Source organism: Gobio gobio (assembly GCF_949357685.1).
Source record: "Gobio gobio genome assembly, contig: scaffold_114, whole genome shotgun sequence".
Classification (NCBI taxonomy): Eukaryota; Metazoa; Chordata; class Actinopteri; order Cypriniformes; family Gobionidae; genus Gobio; species Gobio gobio.
In genome coordinates, this window is record NW_027645669.1 from 17,501 (window position 1) to 30,000 (window position 12,500).

General features: G+C 32.7%; 1 protein-coding gene across 1 annotated transcript in view; it reads left to right on the forward strand.

Moving 5' to 3' along the window:
* Positions 1–277: 277 nt before the first annotated feature.
* LOC307122432 (evC complex member EVC-like) overlaps positions 278–12,500 on the forward strand; it is a 41,367-nt gene continuing 29,144 nt past the window's right edge. The window contains exon 1 of the mRNA XM_079846417.1: positions 278–477. Within this exon, the coding sequence (XP_079702543.1) occupies positions 295–477 (183 nt within the window). The 5' untranslated portion in view covers positions 278–294. The remainder of the gene's footprint in view (positions 478–12,500) is intronic.

Genomic DNA, 12,500 nt, shown 5'->3' on the forward strand with positions numbered 1-12,500 from the left:
AACTCACTAATACACCTCTCATATCACCAGCGACCCGCTCATTTAACACAGTAAACAACTAAACATCTCCTGACTGGACGAGGCGGAAAGCGCAGTTTTCCATTTCCGTTCAGCACACACGACTTTTCCCAAACTTTTCCAAAACTGCGGGAAGCCCCGCCCCCTCGCGTCTCTGATTGGCTTAATGAACAGCATTCCTCGGGCATTGCAGCGCTCCGATTGGCCACAAGCTCTGCCATTCAAAAGTAACAGCGCAGTTGTAGAAGTTGTTGTGTTCCGTTAACGGCGTTGGAGATGCGCTTTAACGCCTCGTCTGCCGTGTGCTCGGAGAATGTGCAGCTGGAGCTGTCGGAGCCCCGGGACGGGTCGTGGGCTCCGGTAACGGGCGCCGCGGTGTCCGGTGCGAGTCTCGCGCTGATCGCCGCCGCGCTCATCTGCGCGTGTCACCGGAAACGGCTGCTCATCTCCCGCGCTCCGGTGAGGCCGTTATGTGCTTATGATTATGTTCATCTACTGTGAATATGGAAGGGTCGGAGCCGCGAAAGACACAACACTATACAAATCATTATTATGATTACTAACTCAAAATTATGACTTAAAAAGCCCAAATTATTATTTAAAAAGTCAATTATGACACAGAAAGTCGAAATGATGACATATTAAGTCGAAATTATAACATAAAAAGCCAAAATTATTATATAAAAAGTCAATTTATGACACAGAAAGTCGAAATTATGACATTCTAAGTCGAAATTATGACATAAAAAGCCAAAATTATTATATAAAAAGTCAAATATGACACAAAGTCGAAAGTATGACTTAAAAAGCAAAAATTATGACTTCAAAAGCAAAAATTATTATATAAAGTCAAAATTTTGACTTAAAAAGCCAATTTATGACACAGAAAGGCAAAATTATGACATACTAAACCCAAATTATGACTTAAAAAGCCCAAATTATTATATAAAAGTCAATTTATGATACAGAAAGTCAAAATTGACACAAAAAGCCAAAATTATTATTAAAAAAGTCCATTATGACACAGAAAGTCGAAATGATGACATACTAATTCGAAATTATGACATAAAAAGCTAAAATTATTCTATAAAAAGTTAAATATGACACAAAGTCGAAAGTATGACTTAAAAAGCCAAAATTATGACTTAAAAAGCGAAAAATGATTATATAAAAAGTCAAAATTATGACTTAAAAAGCCAATTTATGACAGAAAGTTGAAATTATGACATACTAAACCCAAATTATGACTTAAAAAGCCCAAATTATTATATAAAAAGTCAATTTATGATACAGAAAGTCAAAACTATGACACAAAAAGCCCAAATTATTATATAAAAAGTCAATTTATGATACAGAAAGTCAAAATTATGACACAAAAAGCCAAAATTATTATAAAAAAAAGTCCATTATGACACAGAAAGTCGAAATTATGACATACTAAACCCAAATTATGACTTAAATACCCCAATTATTATATAAAAAGTCAAATATGACACAGAAAGTCGAAAGTAGGACTTAAAAAGTCAAAATTATGACACAAAAAGCCAAAATTATTATAAAAAGTCCATTATGACACAGAAAGTCGAAATGATGACATACTAAGTCGAAATTATGACATAAAAAGCTAAAATTATTATATAAAAAGTCAAATATGACTCACAAAGTCGAAAGTATGACTTAAAAAGCCAAAATTATGACTTAAAAAGCAAAAAATATTATATAAAGTCAAATTTTTGACTTAAAAAGCCAATTTATGACACAGAAAGTCGAAATTATGACATACTAAACCCAAATTATGACTTAAAAAGCCCAAATTATTATATAAAAAGTCAATTTATGATACAGAAAGTCAAAATTATGACATAAAAAGCCAAAATTATTATTAAAAAAAGTCCATTATGACACAGAAATTCAAAATGATGACATACTAAATCGAAATTATGACATAAATAGCTAAAATGATTATATAAAAAGTGACACAGAAAGTCATATTGTGTATGTTTAAGGCGCGCTCCGGGGAATAAGCCACTCCCCCTTCTGATTATTACAGTAACATTGCAAACGGTTTTTGCATTACTGACGTTTTCTGGAATATTATGTTTAAATATGTCAAGTCAGCTTTATTAATATAACTCTTTTCACACTGCAGATTGTCTCAGAGCAGGAAAATAATGCAGCATACGCGGCTCGTGTTTATGACAGTAATCTTCAGAGTGGACTAATGTACAGTAATGTAGCCGTCAGGTTTCTGTCAAACACAGCACATCTAGATTATTATCTGTAATCATACTAACAATAAGAGCTTTTGGCCAAAGGGATCGAAAGATTTATCAACTGTTCATCTGTATTATATCTGTTGTTTATTTGTTGGACATCAATTACATTTTTATATGTCTCTATGTGATAATATCTAGATGAAAGAGTCTCTATATGATAATATCTAGGTGAAAGAGTCTCTATGTGATAATATCTAGGTGAAAGAGTCTCTATGTGATAATATCTAGGTGAAAGAGTCTCTATGTGATAATATCTAGGTGAAAGAGACTCTATATGATAATATCTAGATGAAAGAGTCTCTATGTGATAATATCTAGGTGAAAGAGTCTCTATGTGATAATATCTAGGTGAAAGAGTCTCTATGTGATAATATCTAGATGAAAGAGTCTCTATGTGATAATATCTAGGTGAAAGAGTCTCTATGTGATAATATCTAGATGAAAGAGACTCTATGTGATAATATCTAGGTGAAAGAGACTCTATGTGATAATATCTAGGTGAAAGAGTCTCTATATGATAATATCTAGGTGAAAGAGTCTCTATGTGATAATATCTAGATGAAAGAGACTCTATGTGATAATATCTAGATGAAAGAGTCTCTATGTGATAATATCTAGGTGAAAGAGTCTCTATGTGATAATATCTAGGTGAAAGAGTCTCTATGTGATAATATCTAGATGAAAGAGACTCTATGTGATAATATCTAGATGAAAGAGTCTCTATGTGATAATATCTAGGTGAAAGAGACTCTATGTGATAATATCTAGGTGAAAGAGACTCTATATGATAATATCTAGATGAAAGAGTCTCTATGTGATAATATCTAGGTGAAAGAGTCTCTATGTGATAATATCTAGGTGAAAGAGTCTCTATGTGATAATATCTAGATGAAAGAGTCTCTATGTGATAATATCTAGGTGAAAGAGTCTCTATGTGATAATATCTAGATGAAAGAGACTCTATGTGATAATATCTAGGTGAAAGAGACTCTATGTGATAATATCTAGGTGAAAGAGTCTCTATATGATAATATCTAGGTGAAAGAGTCTCTATGTGATAATATCTAGATGAAAGAGACTCTATGTGATAATATCTAGATGAAAGAGTCTCTATGTGATAATATCTAGGTGAAAGAGTCTCTATGTGATAATATCTAGGTGAAAGAGTCTCTATGTGATAATATCTAGATGAAAGAGACTCTATGTGATAATATCTAGATGAAAGAGTCTCTATGTGATAATATCTAGGTGAAAGAGTCTCTATGTGATAATATCTAGGTGAAAGAGTCTCTATGTGATAATATCTAGATGAAAGAGTCTCTATGTGATAATATCTAGGTGAAAGAGTCTCTATGTGATAATATCTAGATGAAAGAGACTCTATGTGATAATATCTAGGTGAAAGAGACTCTATGTGATAATATCTAGATGAAAGAGACTCTATGTGATAATATCTAGATGAAAGAGTCTCTATGTGATAATATCTAGGTGAAAGAGTCTCTATGTGATAATATCTAGATGAAAGAGACTCTATGTGATAATATCTAGATGAAAGAGTCTCTATGTGATAATATCTAGGTGAAAGAGTCTCTATGTGATAATATCTAGGTGAAAGAGACTCTATGTGATAATATCTAGGTGAAAGAGTCTCTATGTGATAATATCTAGGTGAAAGAGTCTCTATATGATAATATCTAGATGAAAGAGACTCTATGTGATAATATCTAGGTGAAAGAGTCTCTATGTGATAATATCTAGGTGAAAGAGTCTCTATATGATAATATCTAGGTGAAAGAGTCTCTATGTGATAATATCTAGGTGAAAGAGTCTCTATGTGATAATATCTAGGTGAAAGAGTCTCTATGTGATAATATCTAGGTGAAAGAGTCTCTATTTGATAATATCTAGGTGAAAGAGTCTCTATGTGATAATATCTAGGTGAAAGAGTCTCTATGTGATAATATCTAGGTGAAAGAGTCTCTATGTGATAATATCTAGGTGAAAGAGTCTCTATGTGATAATATCTAGGTGAAAGAGTCTCTATGTGATAATATCTAGGTGAAAGAGTCTCTATGTGATAATATCTAGGTGAAAGAGTCTCTATGTGATAATATCTAGGTGAAAGAGACTCTATGTGATAATATCTAGGTGAAAGAGTCTCTATGTGATAATATCTAGGTGAAAGAGTCTCTATGTGATAATATCTAGGTGAAAGAGTCTCTATGTGATAATATCTAGGTGAAAGAGTCTCTATGTGATAATATCTAGGTGAAAGAGTCTCTATGTGATAATATCTAGGTGAAAGAGACTCTATGTGATAATATCTAGGTGAAAGAGTCTCTATGTGATAATATCTAGATGAAAGAGTCTCTATGTGATAATATCTAGGTGAAAGAGACTCTATGTGATAATATCTAGGTGAAAGAGTCTCTATGTGATAATATCTAGGTGAAAGAGTCTCTATGTGATAATATCTAGGTGAAAGAGTCTCTATGTGATAATATCTAGGTGAAAGAGTCTCTATGTGATAATATCTAGGTGAAAGAGACTCTATGTGATAATATCTAGGTGAAAGAGTCTCTATGTGATAATATCTAGGTGAAAGAGTCTCTATGTGATAATATCTAGGTGAAAGAGTCTCTATGTGATAATATCTAGATGAAAGAGACTCTATGTGATAATATCTAGGTGAAAGAGTCTCTATGTGATAATATCTAGGTGAAAGAGTCTCTATATGATAATATCTAGATGAAAGAGTCTCTATGTGATAATATCTAGATGAAAGAGACTCTATGTGATAATATCTAGGTGAAAGAGTCTCTATGTGATAATATCTAGGTGAAAGAGTCTCTATATGATAATATCTAGATGAAAGAGACTCTATGTGATAATATCTAGGTGAAAGAGTCTCTATGTGATAATATCTAGGTGAAAGAGTCTCTATATGATAATATCTAGGTGAAAGAGTCTCTATGTGATAATATCTAGGTGAAAGAGTCTCTATGTGATAATATCTAGGTGAAAGAGTCTCTATTTGATAATATCTAGGTGAAAGAGTCTCTATATGATAATATCTAGGTGAAAGAGTCTCTATGTGATAATATCTAGGTGAAAGAGTCTCTATGTGATAATATCTAGGTGAAAGAGTCTCTATGTGATAATATCTAGGTGAAAGAGTCTCTATGTGATAATATCTAGGTGAAAGAGTCTCTATGTGATAATATCTAGGTGAAAGAGTCTCTATGTGATAATATCTAGGTGAAAGAGTCTCTATGTGATAATATCTAGGTGAAAGAGACTCTATTTGATAATATCTAGGTGAAAGATTCTCTATGTGATAATATCTAGATGAAAGAGTCTCTATGTGATAATATCTAGGTGAAAGAGTCTCTATGTGATAATATCTAGGTGAAAGAGTCTCTATGTGATAATATCTAGGTGAAAGAGACTCTATTTGATAATATCTAGGTGAAAGAGTCTCTATGTGATAATATCTAGGTGAAAGAGACTCTATTTGATAATATCTAGGTGAAAGAGACTCTATATGATAATATCTAGGTGAAAGAGTCTCTATGTGATAATATCTAGGTGAAAGAGTCTCTATGTGATAATATCTAGGTGAAAGAGTCTCTATTTGATAATATCTAGGTGAAAGAGTCTCTATGTGATAATATCTAGGTGAAAGAGTCTCTATGTGATAATATCTAGGTGAAAGAGTCTCTATGTGATAATATCTAGGTGAAAGAGTCTCTATGTGATAATATCTAGGTGAAAGAGTCTCTATGTGATAATATCTAGGTGAAAGAGACTCTGTGATAATATCTAGGTGAAAGAGTCTCTATGTGATAATATCTAGGTGAAAGAGTCTCTATGTGATAATATCTAGGTGAAAGAGTCTCTATGTGATAATATCTAGGTGAAAGAGTCTCTATATGATAATATCTAGGTGAAAGAGTCTCTATGTGATAATATCTAGGTGAAAGAGTCTCTATGTGATAATATCTAGGTGAAAGAGTCTCTATGTGATAATATCTAGGTGAAAGAGTCTCTATTTGATAATATCTAGGTGAAAGAGTCTCTATATGATAATATCTAGGTGAAAGAGTCTCTATGTGATAATATCTAGGTGAAAGAGTCTCTATGTGATAATATCTAGGTGAAAGAGTCTCTATGTGATAATATCTAGGTGTAAGAGTCTCTGTGTGATAATATCTAGGTGAAAGAGTCTCTATGTGATAATATCTAGGTGAAAGAGTCTCAATGTGATAATATCTAGGTGAAAGAGTCTCTATGTGATAATATCTAGGTGAAAGAGTCTCAATGTGATAATATCTAGGTGAAAGAGTCTCTATGTGATAATATCTAGGTGAAAGAGTCTCTATGTGATAATATCTAGGTGAAAGAGTCTCTATGTGATAATATCTAGGTGAAAGAGTCTCTATGTGATAATATCTAGGTGAAAGAGTCTCTATGTGATAATATCTAGGTGAAAGAGTCTCTATATGATAATATCTAGGTGAAAGAGTCTCTATGTGATAATATCTAGGTGAAAGAGTCTCTATGTGATAATATCTAGATGAAAGAGTCTCTATATGATAATATCTAGGTGAAAGAGTCTCTATATGATAATATCTAGGTGAAAGAGTCTCTATGTGATAATATCTAGGTGAAAGAGTCTCTATGTGATAATATCTAGGTGAAAGAGTCTCTATGTGATAATATCTAGGTGAAAGAGTCTCTATTTGATAATATCTAGGTGAAAGAGTCTCTATATGATAATATCTAGGTGAAAGAGTCTCTATGTGATAATATCTAGGTGAAAGAGTCTCTATGTGATAATATCTAGGTGAAAGAGTCTCTATGTGATAATATCTAGGTGAAAGAGTCTCTATGTGATAATATCTAGGTGAAAGAGTCTCTATGTGATAATATCTAGGTGAAAGAGTCTCTATGTGATAATATCTAGGTGAAAGAGTCTCTATGTGATAATATCTAGGTGAAAGAGTCTCTATGTGATAATATCTAGGTGTAAGAGTCTCTATGTGATAATATCTAGGTGAAAGAGACTCTATGTGATAATATCTAGGTGAAAGAGTCTCTATGTGATAATATCTAGGTGAAAGAGTCTCTATTTGATAATATCTAGGTGAAAGAGTCTCTATGTGATAATATCTAGGTGAAAGAGTCTCTATGTGATAATATCTAGGTGAAAGAGTCTCTATGTGATAATATCTAGGTGAAAGAGTCTCTATGTGATAATATCTAGGTGAAAGAGTCTCTATGTGATAATATCTAGGTGTAAGAGTCTCTATGTGATAATATCTAGGTGAAAGAGACTCTATGTGATAATATCTAGGTGAAAGAGTCTCTATGTGATAATATCTAGGTGAAAGAGTCTCTATGTGATAATATCTAGGTGAAAGAGTCTCTATGTGATAATATCTAGGTGAAAGAGTCTCTATGTGATAATATCTAGGTGAAAGAGTCTCAATGTGATAATATCTAGGTGAAAGAGACTCTATGTGATAATATCTAGGTGAAAGAGTCTCTATGTGATAATATCTAGGTGAAAGAGTCTCTATATGATAATATCTAGGTGAAAGAGTCTCTATGTGATAATATCTAGGTGAAAGAGTCTCTATGTGATAATATCTAGGTGAAAGAGTCTCTATGTGATAATATCTAGATGAAAGAGTCTCTATGTGATAATATCTAGGTGAAAGAGTCTCTATGTGATAATATCTAGGTGAAAGAGTCTCTATGTGATAATATCTAGGTGAAAGAGTCTCTATGTGATAATATCTAGGTGAAAGAGTCTCTATGTGATAATATCTAGGTGAAAGAGACTCTATATGATAATATCTAGGTGAAAGAGTCTCTATGTGATAATATCTAGGTGAAAGAGTCTCTATATGATAATATCTAGGTGTAAGAGTCTCTATGTGATAATATCTAGGTGAAAGAGTCTCTATGTGATAATATCTAGATGAAAGAGTCTCTCTGTGATAATATCTAGGTGAAAGAGTCTCTATGTGATAATATCTAGGTGAAAGAGTCTCTATGTGATAATATCTAGGTGAAAGAGTCTCTATGTGATAATATCTAGATGAAAGAGTCTCTATATGATAATATCTAGGTGAAAGAGTCTCTATGTGATAATATCTAGGTGAAAGAGTCTCTATGTGATAATATCTAGGTGAAAGAGTCTCTATGTGATAATATCTAGGTGAAAGAGTCTCTATGTGATAATATCTAGGTGAAAGAGTCTCTATGTGATAATATCTAGGTGAAAGAGACTCTATGTGATAATATCTAGGTGAAAGAGTCTCTATGTGATAATATCTAGGTGAAAGAGTCTCTATGTGATAATATCTAGGTGAAAGAGTCTCTATGTGATAATATCTAGGTGAAAGAGTCTCTATGTGATAATATCTAGGTGAAAGAGTCTCTATTTGATAATATCTAGGTGAAAGAGTCTCTATGTGATAATATCTAGGTGAAAGAGTCTCTATGTGATAATATCTAGGTGAAAGAGTCTCTATGTGATAATATCTAGATGAAAGAGTCTCTATGTGATAATATCTAGGTGAAAGAGTCTCTATGTGATAATATCTAGGTGAAAGAGTCTCTATGTGATAATATCTAGGTGAAAGAGTCTCTATGTGATAATATCTAGGTGAAAGAGTCTCTATGTGATAATATCTAGGTGAAAGAGTCTCTATGTGATAATATCTAGGTGAAAGAGACTCTATGTGATAATATCTAGGTGAAAGAGTCTCTATGTGATAATATCTAGGTGAAAGAGTCTCTATGTGATAATATCTAGGTGAAAGAGTCTCTATGTGATAATATCTAGGTGAAAGAGTCTCTATGTGATAATATCTAGGTGAAAGAGTCTCTATGTGATAATATCTAGGTGAAAGAGTCTCTATTTGATAATATCTAGGTGAAAGAGTCTCTATGTGATAATATCTAGGTGAAAGAGTCTCTATGTGATAATATCTAGGTGAAAGAGTCTCTATGTGATAATATCTAGGTGAAAGAGTCTCTATGTGATAATATCTAGATGAAAGAGTCTCTATGTGATAATATCTAGGTGAAAGAGTCTCTATGTGATAATATCTAGATGAAAGAGTCTCTATGTGATAATATCTAGGTGAAAGAGTCTCTATGTGATAATATCTAGGTGAAAGAGTCTCTATGTGATAATATCTAGGTGAAAGAGTCTCTATGTGATAATATCTAGATGAAAGAGTCTCTATGTGATAATATCTAGGTGAAAGAGTCTCTATGTGATAATATCTAGGTGAAAGAGTCTCTATGTGATAATATCTAGGTGAAAGAGTCTCTATGTGATAATATCTAGGTGAAAGAGTCTCTATGTGATAATATCTAGGTGAAAGAGTCTCTATGTGATAATATCTAGGTGAAAGAGTCTCTATGTGATAATATCTAGGTGAAAGAGTCTCTATGTGATAATATCTAGGTGAAAGAGTCTCTATGTGATAATATCTAGGTGAAAGAGTCTCTATGTGATAATATCTAGGTGTAAGAGTCTCTATGTGATAATATCTAGGTGAAAGAGACTCTATGTGATAATATCTAGGTGAAAGAGTCTCTATGTGATAATATCTAGATGAAAGAGTCTCTATGTGATAATATCTAGGTGAAAGAGTCTCTATGTGATAATATCTAGGTGAAAGAGTCTCTATGTGATAATATCTAGGTGTAAGAGTCTCTATGTGATAATATCTAGGTGAAAGAGTCTCTATGTGATAATATCTAGGTGTAAGAGTCTCTATGTGATAATATCTAGGTGAAAGAGACTCTATGTGATAATATCTAGGTGAAAGAGTCTCTATGTGATAATATCTAGGTGAAAGAGTCTCTATGTGATAATATCTAGGTGAAAGAGTCTCTATGTGATAATATCTAGGTGAAAGAGTCTCTATGTGATAATATCTAGGTGAAAGAGTCTCTATGTGATAATATCTAGGTGAAAGAGTCTCTATGTGATAATATCTAGGTGAAAGAGTCTCTATGTGATAATATCTAGGTGAAAGAGTCTCTATGTGATAATATCTAGGTGAAAGAGTCTCTATGTGATAATATCTAGGTGAAAGAGTCGTCTATGTGATAATATCTAGGTGAAAGAGTCTCTATATGATAATATCTAGGTGAAAGAGTCTCTATGTGATAATATCTAGGTGAAAGAGTCTCTATGTGATAATATCTAGGTGAAAGTGTCTCTATGTGATAATATCTAGGTGAAAGAGTCTCTATGTGATAATATCTAGGTGAAAGAGTCTCTATGTGATAATATCTAGGTGAAAGAGTCTCTATGTGATAATATCTAGGTGAAAGAGTCTCTATGTGATAATATCTAGGTGAAAGAGACTCTATGTGATAATATCTAGGTGAAAGAGACTCTATGTGATAATATCTAGGTGAAAGAGTCTCTATGTGATAATATCTAGGTGAAAGAGACTCTATGTGATAATATCTAGGTGAAAGAGACTCTATGTGATAATATCTAGGTGAAAGAGTCCCTATGTGATAATATCTAGGTGAAAGAGACTCTATGTGATAATATCTAGGTGAAAGAGACTCTATGTGATAATATCTAGGTGAAAGAGACTCTATGTGATAATATCTAGGTGAAAGAGTCTCTATGTGATAATATCTAGATGAAATAGTCTCTATGTGATAATATCTAGGTGAAAGAGACTCTATGTGATAATATCTAGGTGTAAGAGTCTCTATATGATAATATCTAGGTGAAAGAGTCTCTATATGATAATATCTAGGTGAAAGAGTCTCTATGTGATAATATCTAGGTGTAAGAGTCTCTATGTGATAATATCTAGGTGAAAGAGTCTCTATGTGATAATATCTAGGTGAAAGAGTCTCTATGTGATAATATCTAGGTGAAAGAGTCTCTATATGATAATATCTAGGTGAAAGAGTCTCTATATGATAATATCTAGGTGAAAGAGTCTCTATGTGATAATATCTAGGTGTAAGAGTCTCTATGTGATAATATCTAGGTGAAAGAGTCTCTATGTGATAATATCTAGGTGAAAGAGTCTCTATGTGATAATATCTAGGTGAAAGAGTCTCTATGTGATAATATCTAGGTGAAAGAGTCTCTATGTGATAATATCTAGGTGTAAGAGTCTCTATGTGATAATATCTAGGTGAAAGAGACTCTATGTGATAATATCTAGGTGAAAGAGTCTCTATGTGATAATATCTAGGTGAAAGAGTCTCTATGTGATAATATCTAGGTGAAAGAGCCTCTATGTGATAATATCTAGGTGAAAGAGTCTCTATGTGATAATATCTAGGTGAAAGAGTCTCTATGTGATAATATCTAGGTGAAAGAGTCTCTATGTGATAATATCTAGGTGAAAGAGTCTCTATGTGATAATATCTAGGTGAAAGAGACTCTATGTGATAATATCTAGGTGAAAGAGTCTCTATGTGATAATATCTAGGTGAAAGAGTCTCTATGTGATAATATCTAGGTGTAAGAGTCTCTATGTGATAATATCTAGGTGAAAGAGTCTCTATGTGATAATATCTAGGTGAAAGAGTCTCTATGTGATAATATCTAGGTGTAAGAGTCTCTATGTGATAATATCTAGGTGAAAGAGTCTCTATGTGATAATATCTAGGTGAAAGAGTCTCTATGTGATAATATCTAGGTGAAAGAGTCTCTATGTGATAATATCTAGGTTGATAATATCTAGGTGAAAGAGTCTCTATGTGATAATATCTAGGTGAAAGAGTCTCTATGTGATAATATCTAGGTGAAAGAGTCTCTATGTGATAATATCTAGTGAAAGAGTCTCTATGTGATAATATCTAGGTGAAAGAGTCTCTATGTGATAATATCTAGGTGAAAGAGTCTCTATGTGATAATATCTAGGTGAAAGAGTCTCTATGTGATAATATCTAGGTGAAAGAGTCTCTATGTGATAATATCTAGGTGAAAGAGTCTCTATGTGATAATATCTAGGTGAAAGAGACTCTATGTGATATATCTAGGTGAAAGAGTCTCTATGTGATAATATCTAGGTGAAAGAGTCTCTATGTGATAATATCTAGGTGAAAGAGACTCTATGTGATAATATCTAGGTGAAAGAGTCTCTATGTGATAATATCTAGGTGAAAGAGTCTCTATGTGATAATATCTAGGTGAAA